The following is a 20,049-nucleotide window of genomic DNA, read 5'->3' on the forward strand; positions in this document are numbered from 1 at the left end:
CAACCAGCTGCGACCCGTACGGTCAGAAGATGGTCCCACCTAACTGTACCTAACTCTAAACAATAAGATTAAGAAAGACATAAAAAGTTTTTATCCGAGCCCAGACGTGGAGTTTCTATGTGTGACTCCGTAAGGCTTTACGGATTACGACGTCTGCTGCCGCATGCCGGGCAAACCAAGAGAGTTATGAGACCGGGAATTACGTGCGAGGACTGTTGGGGACTTGTCTCCATCCGGACGATTATGTTATTTTTTTGTTTAATTTCAGCTGCAATAGATCGTGGATTTTCCGTAACATTAATGCATTCATCAACATTAGCACATTATCAGCATTGCTTGCTATGTGGTGCTCTGGGGTTTCCGAGGGAGTTTCATTGTCCAGAGGACAGTTCGTGGGCAAGGGGAGTCGGCTGAGGGGGGGGAGGCATTTTAGAGGAGCCGTATGGGTGTCTCTTTGTGTGTCCTTGTGTGCTTCTATCTGCGTGTACGTATATGTATGTCTATGTGTGGTGGCTGTGCTTTGTGTGTGTTGGGCTGAATGACTGGAGCCATGAGGAGCGCCTGTACCCTCACACCTCTGACAGTTCATGCAAACGACCAGATGGCTAGAGGGGAGGACATTTTTTTAAATACGTACAAAAGGCCTGAGGTGTTGAGCTCTGGTTGGTGGGGGAGATACTCGTGGGAGGAGCCCCTCCCCACAGGTACCCCCACGCCCCCAGGCATCACCCCTCTGAGGAGACACAGTCATTGCAACTTGAGTCAGCAAATCAATTCACCGGATGATATTGTCAGCGTTGGTTCTGGATTCATAGGAGCAAATCAGGACCTTCTCCTTTATTGTATCCATCTGATCATCTTTTGGGGACACCAGAAAAAAAATGTTTTCAAGATTCACAGCCGCATTCTAGGATCAGCTAATTGATTCGTTCGCCGAATGGGTAAATGTTGTTCCATTTTTAAGAAATAAATAAACGGAAAGAAAAGGAATAAGGCGGTTGCGTTAACAAACGTATTGTGCAAAAAACATTGTTCCTGCCTGCATGTAATCTGCCGCAAAGTTCTCTTTTCTCCTTTCACGGGATGAGAGGATGTGTCCTGGGGAAGAAGCCATGTCATTGCCGGTGGACGCGTGGGAGCCGTCCAGACAACTATCCCGTCACATCGAAACACCTGCCCGACCAGGCCACATCCCACGGCCAGGAGGTTTTCATCTCCGTTTGACATATCACTATTTTTCCCATAACTCTTTGATGAATGCCGCCCAGTTGAATCGAAAACTAAGTAAATTAAATAGGCAGGCAAATCGATAGATGATTGAATGAACAAATAAATAAACAGAGGTCGAACTAGAGTGAAATTGAAGGCGCAATTGTAAAGTATTTTTTGTTGTTAGATTTGATACCATTTTTTCATGAAAAAAATTGAACACCTTGAATTTAGATTCCAATATTTTTGTCTGCGATCGGGACAAATAATTTTGTGATCCAACTTCGGGCGAATACAAAATGGAATGAAAATGTGCACTTGTGTGTGTCTGTGGGCGCTGATGTGGTGAGAGAGAATGTGTGAAATAAGAGAGGAATGTATGTGTGTCCATGTTTAGGGGTTCGCGACCTCTTTTTAAAGCATATCTGAATCCTTATTCAGCAATGAAGAGTTATGTCCGATAAAAAGACATGAACAAATTTGGATGTGAAGTTCCCTAAGAACAAATGTCCTATTATTGATAAGACAATTAAGGATATATATCTAATAAAATGTTATAATTTGATTTTGCTGGCCAGCTTAGAGAATAAGAATGAATATATATAAAATAGTTACCCGCTAAGTTACAATGGAATTATATGTAATTGGGATGATGATGATGGCTGAATTATTAGATGTTTTTTGTGGCATTAATGTTGTGAGTTTTTTGAGGTACATGAATGCAGAAGCAGCAAATGGAGAGGAGTACGTGTTTGTCAGTGTCCTCTTCCGAGGGCCCCCTGCTGAGGGAATGCCCGAAGTCGGCTGGGATGGGCTCCAGCATCCTTTATGACTCTGGTGAGGACAGAGCAGCATGGAAGATGAATGAATGAAAATAGAAATTGTATGAAACGGTGTGAAAGAGTGATCTTATAAACATTATGGATACCCCAACAAGTAGCAGTATAGCTTCATGCAAAAAAAAAAAAGTTTGACAGATGCAGTGTTTCCTTTAAGAATTCTCATAGAGAAGTACAAAGAAGGTCCAGAGGAATTGCACTGTCTTTGTAGATCTGGAGAAAGCGTGTGACAGGGTGCCCAGCTGTGGTATTGCATGAGGAGGTCTGGCGTGATAGAAAAGTAGTTGTTAGAGTGGTACAAGACATGTATCATGACTGTAAGGCAGTTGTGAGATGTGCTGTTGGTGTGACGGAGGAATTCAAGGTGGAGGTAGGACTCCACCAGGGGTCAGCTCTGAGTCGTTTCTTATTTGTTATGGTGATGGACAGGCTAACAGACAATGTTAGACAAGAATCTCCTTGGACCATGATGTTTGCAGATGAAATTGTGATCTGTGGAGCAGGTAACAGGTGGGGGACAAACTAGAGAGGTGGAGGTATTCCCTGGAAAGGAGAGAAATTAAGTGCAGTTGCAGCAAGACAGAATGTATGTGTGCGAGGGATCCAAGTACAAGAGTGATGCTACAGGGAGAAGAGATAAAGAAGGTGGAAGATTTTAAGTACTTGGGTTCAACTGTCCAGAGCAATTGAGAGTGGGGAAAAGAGGTGAAGAAGTAAGTCCAGGCTGGCTGGAACGGCTGGAGAAAAAATGTCAGGTGTGATGTGTGATAGAAGGGTTTCAGCTAGGAAAGGTGTTTAAAATGGTGGTGAGACCAGCCATGATGTTTGGACTGGAGACAGTCCCACTGAAGAAAAGACAGGAAGCAGAGCTGGAGATAGCAGAGTTGAAGATGTTGAGGTTTTCTTTGGGAATGACCAGGTTGGATCGGATCAAGAATGACTACATCTGAGGGACAACTCATATGAGAGGCTTTGGAGACAAAGTCAGAGACACCAGACTGAGATGTTTGGATATGTCCAGAGGAGAGAGAGTGACTATATCGGGAGAAGGATGCTGAGTCTTGAACTTCCAGGTAGGAGACTGAGAGGAAGAACATAGAGGTGGTTTCAGGCTGTTATCAAAGAGGACATGAAGTGAGCTAGTGTGAGAGAAGAGGATGCAAAAAAACGGATTATACGTAGGACACTGTTTCGCTCTGGCGAACCCTGAAGGGAAAAGCCGAAAGGAAAAGCAGAAGAAGACATTCATCAAGGGGGAGACTGTGCTTGGTGGCTGCCCTATTTGCCAGCATTGCTTTTGTTGGGGAGGAATGTCCATGCCATTTAACTATCATTGGTGGACAGCTCCGGGGCGCTTGTGTTTTATTGTGCCCGTAATGGGTCTCATTTTCACAGCCCCAGTTTGTTCAGCGGAGATGTCGATGGTGTTGGACGATCTACAGCAGATATGGGCAAACTACGGCCCACGGGCCACATAGGCTTTTTAATCCGGCCCGCGGAACCAAATTATTGTAAAGACAGTGTGTGAGACTCATGACAAAAAGTTAGAGGACACCAGAGCAGACAACTCTGAAAACTTGCCTGCCCCATTTTTCACAACTTGAAACACAATGAGATGACTGATCCGCAAAAAAAAAAAAAAAAAAAAAAAAAAAAAACATTGTTGCAAAGTCTTAAGGATTTTTTAAACTAAGGATGTACCTACCACAAATGCTCCCTTGCTTAATTTATGGTTAACATGGTGAAGATTTTGCTCCAGTTGTCGTTTGTCCATACACTGCTCGTCATGATGCACAATGCAATGTTTGCGTTGCCTTGTCTGCTTCAAGCCACGTGAACTCCTGTTTCTAAGCACCTTTCAAAACTCTCAAGAACACTTTACAGTCATGGGGTAATGTACGTTCACGTTTTGTAGCATCATAAATGTTGTTAGCTTCTTTAGAATCTTTTTTCTGGGGTTGAGGTTCTGTGCATCCACTTTGGAAAATGATATGCAAATGCACGACCTGATAACGCTCGGGAAAGTCCGAAGCAATAAACAGGCTTCTGATTGGCTGCCGTGCCAAGTATGCAAATTGCAAAACGAACCGGTTTGTTTTCTTCCTTCAGCGATCGGTATTCAGTGAAATTTTAACCCGGATGCTTTCACAAAAGGGTTCGTACAGCCAACAACCACACACAATATCACCATCGTACTAAAACGCGAACTTTCATTCATCAAAACCGAAAATGAAAAACATCAGCTTACGAAACAATGATCGCACTCGCTGACAGCTGTTGTGTTTACTTGGCTTTCTGCCTACCGGAAGTTAGCGGCCTATCACGTAATCATAACAAATTATGTCATCCTGGCATCTCCTATAACGCTCGGGAAAGTCTGGAAGGAGGAAGCAGGCTTCTGATTGGCTGCCGTGCAAATTGACAAACGTATTGAAATTCCGACATTTCCAAAACGAACAAAGATTTCGAAATCTGTATAATGTATTCCGATTTTGAAATCTTCGTTCAAACGTTTGCTATATTGAATACAGCAAACGTTTGATTTGCAAAAAAATCTTTTTTTTTTTTCTTGAAGAAGTTGTCGTCCATCCGGGCGGAGATGTTCTCTAACTTGTACGCCATGTAGTCTGCAGTGTCATGATAAAATGCATATGAAAAGTTTGGAAGTGTGTCTTTTAATTAAGAGCAATGCGCATTTACGCACAGCAGCAGTACAGTAGGATCAGAAGAACGGAGCGTCGCCAATACATATGTGAGACTGTCGCGGTTTAGAAATCAAGCAGATTACGTGTGACAGGAGATGTGAGACCATTTATTTTCGTCAATGCAGGCATACAGCTGTTTGCTTTTAAACTTAGCTTGTAGCAGAAGTCCACATTTTCAGCTTTATGTCCCGTCCACTGATGAAAATGACACTTTGATCCTCTCCTCTGTCATCCGTAACTGATTCATACCAAGAGGGTGCAGAAGAGTATTAAGATTGATTGTCATATTATTTGTTACTTTGACTTCAAGATGGTGCTGCCAAAGTTGCTGCCTTGCAGCAACTCCAATGTTTTGTTCTATTTTTTTTCCTTTCCTCTTCCTTTGCTGCTGTGAATTCCCATGTGGTACTCTACTCTGCTTTCTTTCTTCCACCCTCCAACTTTTCCACTTCCCATTCACCTTCACACATACTGGTCTAATATTTGACAGTTTGTACTCAACCATCATCCACATCCTTTTGGTGCCTTGCATGCTGGGTCCGAGAGGACAGTAATTTCATCTGTGCTGTATGTCATGCATATTAGCATATTTGACAATAAAGCTGACTTTGACTTTGACTTTGACTTCACCACACGGTGGCTCACTCCCTTTCACCAAAAATGTGTCCAACTCATACCATCTTCCACTCACCATGTTTCAATGTACCCTTCCTGTAACTGTTAACATACCTCATGGTTGCCTGCTTGTCGACTCTCTCAAAGGAGAGTCTCAAATACAGTACAGTGAGACCTCAACTTACAAACATCTTAACTTACAAACTTTTCGTCTTACAAACATCAAATTTATGAACATTAAACCTTATAATAAGCACTATTTTCATAATACACACCACCACGGCTGGCGGAGTGATCTTCGGCGGAAGCACACGACCGAACACCACCAGAGGTTAAATTACCAACAGTCCTTATGGAAGGTGACTCTCCTTCCATAAGCCATCAACGACCATCAAAAAAGTAAATAAAACTTTATTTTACAGCACAGTTTATTTCTATAATTACAGTCCTCATGTACTGCGCCTCTCTTTCCAAAGAGCAATTCCCTTTGATCTTTGACCTCCAACACCATTCCATCAAGCCATAAATGACCATCACAAATAAATAAAGTCACTTTATGACACAATGCAGTGTATTTCTTTCATTACAATACAATAGCACATTTATTATACATAGAATAAGGTATGTTGTGTGTAGTTTTAAGGCTTATTTAGTTGAAAAGTATATTTTATGGAAACCCGGGAACTGATTATTCCCATTTTAATGGTTTCCTATGGGAATTTTTTTTTTAGATACACACTTTTCGCCTTAAACACTGACTGGGAACCAATTAAGTTCGTAAGTTGAGGTCTCACTGTATGTCATAATCAAAACTTCCTATTACTGTTAATGTAAACTAGACTATGTTCCTGACACCATTCGGTATTGGGTTCCTTCCAGATTCATTCAATCCAAGTCTCCAACACATTCCTCTCTCCGCATTCGTACCCACACTCACAGAAAAGTCTCCTCCAATCACCAACCTTTCGCTCCCTCCTATCGCCACTTGTGTCCTTTCCAAAGTGACATTGCTCCTGTTGTTTAAATGTCTGAGACGCGCTTGTGCGCGCGCTCTTGCCTCTCTGTCCCTTGGCCTAGCTTCTCCCCTGGAGAACATCCTCTAGCTGCCTGATAATAAATATTCTTTTTTTTGTATATCACCTTGCATCCTGCTGATTTAATATTTAGACTATACAAATGGAGAGCTGAACCAGGAAGAACAACATTTAACCCAACTTTTAGTGCAGAAACCTCGGCTGGCAGATGCAGTGGCTGGAAAAAGGAGGGGAGTGGGATTTTTTTCCCCGCCTATTTTTGAAGACAAAGACTCCTGATCCTGGCTGCGAAACACTGCTACCAGACCAGCTGCTGTCCATTTGTCAAGTAAGTGATATATATATATATATATATGCCATAAATATATATATGCATATAAAGGACAGCACAGAGGCACTGGCTGCCCAAGAGCAGACAAGACCCAAGGTGTAGGTTGTGCAAAGAGGCACCCGAGACAATCCAACACATAACTGCAGGGTGTAAGATGCTGGCAGGGAAAGCCTACGTGGAGCGCCATAACCAAGTGGCTGGCATAGTCTACCGAAACATCTGTGCGGAGTATGGACTGAAAACCCCAAGGTCAAAATGGGAAACACCTCCCAAGATAGTAGAGAATGACCGAGCAAAGATCTTGTGGGACTTCCAGATACAGACTGACAAGATGGTAATGGCCAACCAACCAGATATCGTAGTCATAGATAAAGGGGAAAGGAAAGCCGTTATCGTGGATGTAGCGGTCCCGAGTGATGGAAACATCAGAAAGAAGGAACATGAGAAAATGGAGAAATACCAAGGGCTCAGAGAGGAGCTGGAGAGAGCCTGGAAGGTAAAGGTGACAGTCGTGCCTGTGGTGGTCGGAGCACTCGGGGCAGTGACCCCCAAACTCGACGAGTGGTTGGAACAGATCCCGGGAAGATCGGATATCTCGGTCCAGAAAAGCTCAGTGCTGGGAACAGCACGGATACTGCGCAGAACCCTCAAGCTTCCTGGCCTCTGGTAGAGGACCCGAGCTACAATGGGGGACAGACACCACCCAGGGGGGGTGAGACCAGGATTTTATATATATATATATATATATATATATATATATATATATATATATATATATATATATATATATATATATATATATATATATATATATATATATATATATATATGACCATAATAGATAGATATAAGCATACAAAAGAAATACAGGAATATTTTGATTTTGAGGAAAACCTGTGCTTTTACAAAAAAAACTCAGGTTTGTCTTACGAGGAAGCGGCTGCCCAGCGTAGGGAAGTGTGTGACAATATCAGGAAATTATGGAAAAAGACACCCAATTTCGCCATTATACAACAACGACAGGATGAAGATATTGAATCATTCCGAGTACGTTTGGAATGTGTTTACAAAAATCACAGCGGTATACAAGAATCTTCGGATGATGATTCAACGTACATTAATCAATTTAAACAAATATTTCTACAGAATTTGACGCCAGAGATTGGAGATTTCATTCGTAATGGAATGGGCCATTCATGCCCAGGAAGTGGTGAGAAAAAATATGAGGTCACCGACCAAACAGGTGAAGGCCTATGCCACGGAGGGTGTGTTGTACCAAAGTTGAAATAAAGACGAGCTCACAACGTAATGACCGATGCTAACCTATGTAACAAAGTAGGACATATTGCTCGAAATTGTAAATGAAATTCACAGAGAAAGAAACAAAAGAAAGATTATAGACCTCCGGCGTACAACAAACAATATGGTGAGCGGCAGGACAAGCTCAACAAGATTGACGCGAGGACCCCACTTCTTAACTGATGACGACAGTGGGAAAAGTAATCAATAAGCCCAGTTGAATCCTTGAATTTGACGAATATATTTGCCTTAACTTTGCCAAAAAACGAAAAGCCTTATTCTTGACTAAAAACAGGGAAAAAGGATGTGAAATTTCTTTGCGATAGTGGTGCATGCAGATCAGTGTTAAGAGACACCATTCCAGATGTCACTCCAAGCCGACAACAAATTTCTGTTGTATCAGCAGATTGGAAAGTTGCATTGTTACCCATTTCTAAGCCAATAAAAAAATTAGATGAGGGACTAACACCATACAAGATCACCATGGTCCTGAGTGGAGATTGTCCTATTCATTTGTTAGGCAGAGATCTTTTACAACAACTGCAAATAGCCTTGATACCAACAGAAGAATGATACAAACCCAGAAAATTTCACTTTGCGGAGTCTTTCGTAGTTGATGCTATGGGAGAACCAATGAGAGTTGGAAGAAGATTATGATTAGAATTATGATTAGTGACCACATTCGTGGCTGAGGATTTCCCAGAAGTCCCTGCCACCCTTTGGTCACAGAGAAAAACGATGGAAACAACAGGCAAAAATTGGCCTGAATGTCTTTTTCTGGTGAAATTATACATGAGAATAACACCCACTAATAACGGCTTAACACCATTCGAGATATTGCATGGCAGACCATTCATCCTCCCATTATGGGAAGGTGAACTTTGGTCAGAAAATGAATCAGATCCAGGTGCCCTATTAGCAAAATGGATGTGCGAAATGTTTACAAGAGAAGCACATTCCACATGTGTACTGCCGCAGTCCTCTTTGCTCCACCAGGAGAGGCTCAGACTAGGAGACGATGTCCTGATCAAGTCGATCAAGTGAAAGACGTGGTCGGCGCCGAAGTGGGAGTTCACCGTGCTGATCACAACGCCAACTGCCATCAAAATCGCCGAAAGAGCCACCTGGGTACACCAAAGTCATTGCAAAGTTGTTCACCAACCGGATCCTGAGAATCTCAGAGATGCTATGGCCAAGGATCGACGGTCTGATCTGCCGTGGAGCTTTGCCATGCTTTTCGGGGGCCCTTCGTATATGACTTTGCTTAGACTGTTTATGCCTGTCGCGATTGTGATTGTACTTATTTTCTTAGTCATTTTACGCAAAGATTTTGTACCAACAAATGCGTAAAGGGGACCCTGTGTTGTAATTTGGAATTGTACACCATGGCCAGACTGTGGTTGCTCCCGCCAAACGGAGGGCCGAGTAGGAATTTTCCTCGTCAATATTTTGATTGAATTGGATTTACCTTTCAGACTCTTGTTGGGTTATTTTTTATCGTTCGTTCATTGGTTCATTGCTTCGACGGGTGTTGATGGAGATCGATGGTTAAATCATCAGGGAGCCAGGACTTGAACAGAAAGTTGATTTAATTTGGGAGAGCTGGAGACATTGCGGAGTCGCGGAGGAGGGAGCGCATGGAGAGAGAGAGAGACGAACGGGCTGCAGGAGTATTTATGCGGCGCATCGTAATGACGCGACAGGATGTGACGTAATGAAATGCGACATCGTGTAAAGGAAGGCAGGATATGACATACGAGGAAGTTCAAAATGTAAACAAAGATTACAGAGCGATGTTTAGAGATGTTTGTATGGCGAATTACCCTAACACTCTCGCAAATGGAGAGGTTGCATATCACAGAAGTAAAGTTATTACAGAGTTTTTTCGCCTTCTCCATGGTATAGAATGGTTCCTGTGCTGTTATTTATGACGTTCATGCTGAAAACCATTTTGGAGATGCATGTACTGATGTTTTAAATGTAAACAGGAGGGAATGTTAGAATTAGTTATATATTAGTTATATTCCTTGTGTGTACTACATACTTCGCAATAAAGATGATTCTGATTCTGATACACATGCTAAAAACATCCTATGTTATTTCATTTCTACTTATTCTCATCAATGAGTAAGTCCATATATGTATGTAGTTTAGTTATTTGTATATGTTAATTAGTATATATGTACTCAGCTTGTACTTAGTGTAGAAATCTAGCTATCAAGTTTCAGTCTAATAATAAATATTCATGATTGTATCTAGCAGATGATAGGTCCTCCAATCACCAACCTTTCGCTCCCTTCTATCGCCACTTGTGTCCTTTCCAAAGTGACATCACTCCTGTTGTTTAAATGTCTGAGACGCGCTTATGCGCGCGGTCTTGCCTCTCTGTCCCTTGGCCTAGCTTCTTCCCTGAAGAACATCCTCTTCCCTGGAGAACATCCTGATAATAAATATTCCTTTTTTTGTACATCACCTTGCTTCCTGCTGATTTCATATTTAGACTATACAAATGGAGAGCTGAACCAGGAAGAACATTTAAAGCAACAACTTGATTGTCCATTTCTCGTCGATATTTCTCCATTATTTGTTTATCCGTTACAAAGCTTGATTGATAAACTGATACAGCGTGAAACCTGTCATTACCGTTTCCAAACCACTTCTGTTGCCCTTTCTCTATCCCTGTCCTCAATGCCATTCCGCTCAACATCATTACAGCCTTTCTCTTTTGAACAAACACGACCTGCTCCTAATCCTCACCTAACCGCACCACTACGTCCTCCTCTGCTCTCAGCTGTGTCATCGGCACCACCTTCCACTTCATTTTGTTCATTCTTTCACCTCCTTCTGTTAGTCTCTCGCACACGAACCCTTTTCACATTCCACTATCAGTATCACTCATTCTCCAGACTGACCCTGATCTTAATTTCTTTGTTCCCACTTTTATGTTTTCCGTTCCTTTCCTCATATCGTGCCTGTTTTCATTCTTCTCTCTTCTCTTGTTACCTTATTTCTTACTCCCTTCCTACTTCCAGGTAAGAATCCCAATCAGGCTGTCTCTCATACCCACTGCCACATGTCTCTTGTCCCTTTTGTCCTGCTTGCCTTTCCTTGTCGTAATCCCCTCCACGCCCCCGGGGGAACCTCGGCACCAACTTGTCGCACTCAGCGCATGCCGCTGATTTTATGTTTTTAAAAAAAATACCTAAAGATGAAGCACATCAGCCTACAATTTACATAACGAATTGAACACTCAAATGCAATTGAATGTCAAAGCTGCAGGAAGATATTGTTATTTTTCTCCCTGAAGAGTAATATAATCAGGCTAATGAATCTGACAAGATGGCTCATCATTTTACTCTGCGTGGGAAAAGATTTTGAGAGAGAAGACCACAGAAACAAATCATCCCAAAAATAGAAAATGGAAATTTTTAAAAATGATACTAAATGAGACTGTCAAAAGTAAAAAAAGGCCATTTAGAAATGTATTAAAACACTCCTTCTATGAGACAGTGGACACAGAGAACCTTTGAAATGTGTTTCAATGAAGATGGCAATGATAGTAGGAGCCTTTCGTTGCTTGCATGTTGCTTTAGAGTGTGGAAAGTCGGAGAGAGAGTTACAGCATTGGAGCTAATCCAACAGAAGTGTTACTACACTGTAAACTGCAGCACCAAAATAGATAAACCATTCTCCGGACCCAAGAGGTATTCATTCAAATAGAACTTATACTATGAACTATTAGGAGAGAGATTTACAGTGATAGAGCTAATCCAACAGAAGTATTCTTAGACAGCAAACTGCTGCACCAAAAGAGGCAAACCATTCTCCAGACACAAGAGGGATTCATTGAAATGTATCTAGTAGTATGAAATATTACACTCAATGGCAATTAAGATCAATAACAAGGGATGACAAATATAGCTGTTGAAATACAAAAACTGAAAAAGTAGACTGATATGCCACTTAACATGTGTGGATGAAAAAAATGCCATAGATAGCTTGCTGGTTACGATTTGAGGGGGAGTTGTATTAAATTTAATCTCACTCACATTCTAATCGTGAAATAAACACACACACACACACGCACACGCACACGCACACACACACGCACGCACACACACACACACACACACACACACACACACACACACACACACACACACACACACACACACACACACACACACACACACACACACACACACACACACACACACACACACACACACACACACACACACATACACACAAACACTAATTCCTCCAGTCATGGTTGTTTATTTAAATGCTCAGAAAGGAAATTTTCAGTGAAACTAGTGATATGTTCAAAATATAGTATATAGACAGTTGTCTCTGCAGTTGCCTCTGCTCAATGCCAATTCATTTTGCAGCCTGTTGCGGCACCATATGAAAGAATGAGTGACCATAAGATTTAATTCGGGCCATAAACATGAAGGTGCATGCAGAAAAAGACAAATGTGTCGTTTATCATTCAGCATTCTGTGATTCGTGTCTTTGTGCATCATACAAGATGCACCAATTGATTTAAGTTATCAATTATTCTTCTATGTAAAATATCCGCCTCATGCTCAGTGAAGAACAAAATGATGCAATATATATGTTCCAATATAGCCTATCATCACCTCTTTCAATAAATGTATTTGTCTTACGTTGCAAAGTCGAATAGTTATCCATCTTCAGGCCGCAAGTGGCAGTTCCAATCCTCAGAAAAAGAAAGGAGAAACAACACGGGGGTGGGGGGGACAACCCTGTTCAGGTCCGTAGAGAGACGTGTTTGTTTGATCAGTCAGATGAACCAAGCTGCGGTGACTCGAAGACAGATACCTTGACCTAACCCACAAGTCGCATCTTTAACGCCCCCGTAGCCAGAAAATAGAGATGAGATCATCAGTCCAGCTCATCTTTATCATCGCTCGGTGGTTTAAATCCCGCCAATGTCAACAGTCAGATGTCTCCGGTCAGTAAATTAAATGGAGATAAATGATAACACGGTGCACACCATGCATCCATGAAAGACAATTCAAGATGCGGAAAAGAGGAGGAGATATATCATGGATCCCGACCTGGGAAAAAAAGTCCTTCTGCCTGAGTCAGCTGCATTCAATGGGAGCGTTCCTTCCCATCTGTCTCCATGAAAGGAAAAAGAGGAGGGAGTGGGGCGATGGATGAAGATGTGGAAGGTATGTTAGAGCGTGTGCGTCAGAGAGAGCCAGGGCGAGAGCAAGTGTGAGAGAGTGAGAGAGCGAGAGAGAGAGAGAGAGAGAGAGAGAGAGAGAGAGAGAGAGAGTGAGTGAAAGAGAGGGAGAGAGCGGCAGGGGAGGGGGAAGTGCACAAGAAATACTCAATTCATCTTTACCATTCTTGGCAAAACGTTGGAATCAAATTTGCCAAGGTGAGCATGACAGTCACATGATGGTATTTGATGTTTAAAAATTCCCCATAACTTGGTTTTTCCTTCATACTGAGATGAAATGAGAGGAGATACGTTTAAAACAGATCGGTTAATTGTAATTTAGCCCATTTCATCACCTGAAATCACACGAAATACGACTATTTGGGTTCATTAACACAGAATTGAACATGTTTTGGTTGAAGATTCCAGCAGCCAGAATGATGAGCTGTATGTGATGTACAGTAAAGTCTCGTTATATCGATATCGGATATATCGATAGTCCCGGTTATATCGATACTATTTCTATGCACGCACGGAGAAAATTACATGCAAACAGGGTCGGATATATCGATAGTCCCGGTTATATCGATATTTTTTCGGACTCCCTTGAATATCGATATAACGAGACTTTACTGTATTTATTTATTTATTTATTTGTCTATTTGTTTATTTGTCAATGTGTCTATGTGTCTGTCTGTCTACGTGTCTGTGTCAATGTGTCTGTGTCTATGTTTCGATCTGTCTGTCTATGTGTCTTTCTGTCTATGTGTCTGTGTGCCTGTGTTTGTGTTTCTGTCTGTCTGTGTCTGTCTGTCTTTCTGTCTATGTGTCTGTCTGTCTGTCTATGTGTCTGTCTGTATATGTCCGTCCGTCCCTCCCTCCCTCCCTCTGTCCGTCCATCCGTCCATCCATCCATCCATCCATCCATCCATCCATCCATCTATCTATCTATCAGAATCAGAATCAGAATAAGAATCAGAATCAGAATCAGAATTATTCCCAAGTATGTAGAACACACAATGAATTTGTCTCCGGTAGAACATGCTGCACTAGTATCATCAAAAATTTGAGAAAAATCGAGGCACTATACAGTTCTATTTGGGTTACTGTTTCGAGAGTTAATTGCTTGGTCACACGCTCCCTATTTATTTATTTATTGCTTTATTTATTTATTTATTCATTCATTCATTCATTCATTTATCCGTTCATCCATTATTCATTTGTTCATTCATTTTAGTGGAGGATGGGTGAATATGGGGCGGACCGGTAGTCGAGTGGTGAGCAGCCGGCTTCACAGTGCAGAGGTCGCCGGTTCGCGTGCCGCTCCGGCCTCCTGTGTGGAGTTTAAATGTTCTCCCCGGGCCCGCGTGGGTTTTCTCCGGGTCCTCCGGTTTTCTCCCACATTCCAAAATCATACATGGCCGATTGAACACTCCGAATTGTCCCTAGGTGAGAGTGACTGTTGTTTGTCTTTGTGTGCCCTGTGATTGGCTGGTAACCAATTCAGGGTGTCCCCAGCCCGAAGATTGTTGAGATAGGCTGCAGCGACCCTAATGAGGACAAAGCTGAATGGAAAATGGATGGATGGATTTTAATACATTTGTTGAGGGAAATTTGTTCTGTTGGTACCTCACTTCTTTAGAAGAAAGTTTACACTTCACTTTTTTAAAATATCAGTAAGTAGAATATGTTAAAACCAGTGATACACTTTATTGTCACAGTAGTTTACATTATATATTGGAACTGGCTCCTGTAATTTTTACCTTTTTAGCAGAGATTTGCTCAAAATGATCCCATACATGTCCTCTTCTTTTTCGTTTTGAACAGTGCGTCAAATACAGAACAAATCCGATTCATACCTGTCAATTTTATGTTTTTTTTGTGTTTTTTTGAGCATTTCAAATAATGTAGGGCGTACTACAACTTTTATTCGGGAATTGTAATCATTTATAAGAACAGCTATTAGTCAAGGTTGACAGGTATGTCGATTGAAGATGCAAACTGTGTCAGTTTCAGCCGTCAGCTAACTTTCGTCTCGGTGAACCATTTTATTTCAAATGACCAGTGAATCTACGAGCAGGTGATGACGTAGAAATCATGTCTCGCGAGGAGCCACATGCGTTTGGAGACTGGTTGTGGCAAACATTATCTCTCACACTCACAACTAGGGACAATTTGGAGTGTTCAATCTGCCTGCCATGCATGTTTTGGAATGTGGGAGGAAACCGGAGGACCCTGAAAAAACCCACACAGGCCCGGGTAGAAGATACAAACTCCACACAGGGATGCCGCAGCAGGACGCGAACCAGCGACCTCTGCACTGTGAAGGCGGCGCGCTAACCACTCGTCCACCGGGCCGCCCTCACAATATTGTGTTAATCTCAAAAGTATTTCACTTCTTGTTCCTCTAAAATGACAGCAGGTCTCCAGCAGGTCTCATGATTTAATCATTTGGCAAAGTAGGAAATCCTATTCCTTAAAGGACCACCAACGTCTCCGGACAAATTGTGTCCATAATTTGTAAAATTGCTTCAAATGACTTCTACTGAGCATATTTTACAAAGATTACACCTCAAATCGCTATATTTTACGTTTTAAAACTTGCGCTGAATATTCCCGAAGTCTTGTTTTTGAGTTGGTGACGAGTCCTCACCCTACATCACTGAAGGAACGCCCCTCACCGAGAAAGGACATACCTTGCATCACCTCAATGCATTTTGTGGTACTTTGTTTGGTCTGAAAACTTCGTGTTGATCTGTGTTGATGGCGAAATTAGAAGGAAAACACATAAATAACGCAGTGACGTATGTTACACCGAGACAATTTTTTTGAAATTGCAAACATTTATACTTTCCTCTTCAGAACTATTTGAATCATATTCATAACTGGATGTGTAACAAGAAAGCTTATTCTCCGAATCAGAAGCCATTGTTTTGATTCTCGAGCAATGCAAGACGTCTTGGCGTGACGTCACGAACCTGGGGCGGGCCTTTCTGAAAATGCCCAATTCGCAGCTAATTTTTTTGCATATTTTGAACACTTTAAAGGACAACCGACGTCACTTTTTTGTTTTTTAACTGACACCAGAAAAACGTTTCATAGCATCTAAAATACCCAAAACATGCAGTATATTTTTAGTCAAATGCAAAACACCAATAAAAATGACTTAAAGTGTCCAAAATATGCAAAAAATTGAGCTGCGAATTGGGCATTTTCAGAAAGTCCCGCCCCCCTTTCGTGACGTAACGCCAAGACGTCTTGCATCGCTTGTGAATCAAAACAATGGCTTCAGATTAGGAGAATACGCTTTCTTGTTACACATCCAGTTATGAATATGATTCAAATAGTCCTGATGAGCAAAGCATACATGTTTGCAATCGATTAAATAATTTATTTGGGCCATTTTGAGGCAAACGGTCGGGGGGTAATGTCCCACCCAACAAGAGGCAGAAAAATGGCGACCAGCTCCGGTGAGGAATGAATCAGCTCGTTTCCACAGGCTGATACTATCTTTCCATGGAGTTTGCCTCCCTCTGCTGGCGGCTTTTGGGTGTAAGACATGGTTTAAAAAAACAGTACAACAAAATACATTGACGTGATGGAAAGACGCTACAATACGTCTTTTTTAAGGTGAGGAGGCGGTCCTTTTCTGACGTCACGTACGGACTCGTCACCAACTCAGAAACAAGACTTCCTGAATGTTCAGCGCGAGTCTTAAAATTTAAAATATAGCTATATGCGGTCGAATCTTATTAAAATACACCCAGTAGAAGTCATTTGAAGCCATTTTACAAATTATGGACACAACTTGTCCGGAGACGTCGGTTGTCCTTTAAGTCATTTTTATTGGTGTTTTGCATTTGACAAAAAATTTCAGCCTGTGTGTTTTGGGTATTTTAGATGATATAAAACGTTTTTCTGATGTCAGTTAGGAAACAAAAAAAGTGATGTTGGTTGTCCTTTAAGTTTGCTTCATTTGAGCCTCTATCATGGAGGTTAAGGTGCCAACTTAACATGACAAACCGCACAGCAAAATTGGTCTGACCCATCTCCGGCCCACACACAGCAGCACACTTGGCCCACATAGCGCAATGAATGATGGTCCTGACGTGGCCCGCGTCACGTCAGGACCATCATTCATTGCGCACAATGTGGACCGCAAAAAGCCCGTATTGGAGCCACATTAAATAACCAGATCTGGCCCTAATATGGCCCAATTATGGGCCAGAACAGGCTCCTGATGTCAGCTACTTTTTTCATAAGCCATATTTAACCCACATAAAAAAACCTCAATTACAGTTAGAAAAATATTTTTATTGTAAAAGTTTGTGAACATCACATAACAGTTCTTACACTGAAAAACTGCACTTTTATTTCACAGTCAACACACAATTCCAAACCCCAATGCATCTTGTTCTTGAGCTGCATTTTTTAATCATCATTGTTGTGCTCTCCTTGCCCTTTTTTCACCATCCAGAGCCAGATGTAGCCCTCTTTTGATTGTGATACTGATTTCCTGGTCTCTGACACTACATATTAGGCTATTAGGTGTCATAGTGACAGTGAGAACTCTAAAAATAAACAAGGATGGACAGTGTGTTAGGAAAACAAACATTTGTACATGTCCTTGATCAGTAAAAATAACCAGTGAAATGTTTTAATATTGGTGAGACACTGTGAGGTGGAATATTTGCCATCTAAATATTTTTAATTGAATAGTTTATTGGATTTGATTGGATTTGCCTTTATTAGTCTTGCATTGGAGAAATTTACATTTAACAGCAGCAAAGTTATAAAAGGAACATGAAAGGAATGGAAGTAGAAAAACAAAATACATGAGCTGCTGGAAAGGCAGCCACTCTCGCGGCGAATTTATTCCGAATTTCTTATTTTCCTTTCGGCTTTTCCCTTCTATGGGTCGCCACAGGAAATCAATGTCCTCCATCTTTAAAGGTTTCATCCGCATGTTTGTTCTGGCCAAGCTTTTAGGTCGGATGCCCTTCCTGACACAACCCTCTGTTTTTATCTGGGCTTGGGACCCGCACAAAAAGACTTCTGTCCCTTTGTGGCTACAGGACAAGGAATTTATTTCGAATTTAAATGACATAAATTGAAGTTGAGTGGCATATATAATTGATGTATTTGATTATTTTAATCTGAATCATATTGAATAACTGACTCTGAACTGTACAATTTCAATTTGAAAAGGCTAGTTTTGAAATTGTATTTGATGCTCACTGATAATTCTTTTTATTTCAACATTCAGTCTTGCAAATACTGTCACGTTGCGATCTAGGCACAGAGCACCCGTCCGTCTCGTTGGAACGAAATTGAATATCTGGATCCCCGAAGCAATCGACTGAAGCAATCGACAGAGACACACAGATCCGAGTTTAATGAGGAACAAAAAGTGCTGCTCCAAAAATGAGGTGGAGGAGAAAAAAACAAAATAAAGGACACCAAACGGCACGTAGGAGGGTAAGGGGAACACCGACCAATGATAAAAAGAAGTCGTAGACGGTGGTGCAAAAGGCACGATACCAATAGACAACACGATGAACGGGAAGTGGGAAAGGGCCTCGGAGTGGGTAATACACGAGCACCGAAGATAGCGTCTGACCTGGGCACTGGTGGGTAACGGGGCAAATCCAATACTCCAGCGACTACTAGCTGAAAGAGTCCTGTATATATATATCCGGTGACATAATGAGGGAAATGACAGCAGGTGATACTGCTCAGTGTTGATACCGCTCAACACTGAAACCGAAGAAGGAGACGGACGAGACGTGGAATTCGAATTTTTCGGCCTTGATGAAGAGCCTGCAACATCCACTGCAGAACTGGCCGGACCTGCTGGCGATCTTTGTCGAGGGACTCAAGAATCATAATAAATAAATGAATAAATAAAGATCATAATATCGTCAAGATAGGCAAAGCAGAAGACGTTCAGAAAGTCCCTCAACACATTGTTGCTGAGGCTCTGGAACACAGCGGGAGCATTAGTTAACCGAACGGCATAACCATGTCCTCGAACTGTCCCAGTGGCGTCTTAAATACACGTGTCCCCCTCCATGATACGGATCAGTTGGTATGCGCTCCGGAGGTCCATCTTGGTGAATACGGTAGCGGATTGTAGGGGTACGAAGGCCGAGTCGATCAGCGGGTAGGTAGCGGGTATTTATTCTTTATTGTGATGTCATTCAGTTCGCCATAATCCACGCAAGGGCGCAGGGACTTGTTTTTCTTTTTGAAAAAGAAAAAAAACGCTACCAGGGGGCACCGAGACGGGTGGCTGAGTCCAGCCGCAAGGTTGGACCAAACAGCGCGTAGGAGGGTAAGGGGAACACCGACCTATGCCTGTGTACTATGCCAATGGTAAAAAGAACTCGCACATGGTGGTGCAAAAGGCACAATCCCGATAGACAACACGACTAACGGGAAGTGGGGGAGGTCCTCACACCGGGTAATTCACAAGCACCGAAGATAGCGTCTGACCTGGGCATCGGTGGGTAACGAGGCGATCCAATACTCCGGCGACTACTGGCTGCAAGCGTCCCGTATATATATCTGGTGACATAATGAGGAAATTGACAGCAGGTGGTACAAGCGGGTTGGAGCGGCCCCGCCCCTAGCTGCCAATCCGAATGTGTCAAATACAAAGTTCGTTTTAACGTCAGAACTTTTTTCAAATTCAGGTTACAATTTTCATACTACATTTGTGGTGAAATATGAAGGATCTGATTTGTATCGCAGTAAAATAAATCCAAATGAATTCCATTGTATTTCAGTGCAGTGTTTTTTATCTTTCCTGAAATCCCCGGCA

At 42.0% G+C, this 20,049-nt stretch overlaps 1 protein-coding gene across 14 annotated transcripts in view; it reads right to left on the reverse strand.

Moving 5' to 3' along the window:
• Nucleotides 1-20,049, reverse strand: part of lrrc7 (leucine rich repeat containing 7) — a 193,221-nt gene that overhangs the window by 130,315 nt on the left and 42,857 nt on the right. For 9 of the 14 annotated variants that reach the window (XR_016115647.1, XR_016115646.1, XM_089001785.1 and 6 more), the window contains exon 1: nt 12,703-13,246. The exons of 4 other annotated variants lie outside the window; for them this stretch is intronic. Coding sequence is in view for 8 of the 10 variants with exons in the window: in XM_089001785.1 (XP_088857911.1) it covers nt 12,703-12,727 (25 nt within the window). In the remaining 2 variants the exon portion in view is untranslated. Of the gene's footprint in view, nt 1-12,702; nt 13,247-20,049 lie in introns of those variants that run through there. One more of the 14 variants, XM_089001792.1, reaches the window with a different exon arrangement.

Source organism: Hippocampus bargibanti, linkage group LG07, assembly GCF_051943395.1.
Source record: "Hippocampus bargibanti isolate YZ-2025 linkage group LG07, ASM5194339v1, whole genome shotgun sequence".
Classification (NCBI taxonomy): Eukaryota; Metazoa; Chordata; class Actinopteri; order Syngnathiformes; family Syngnathidae; genus Hippocampus; species Hippocampus bargibanti.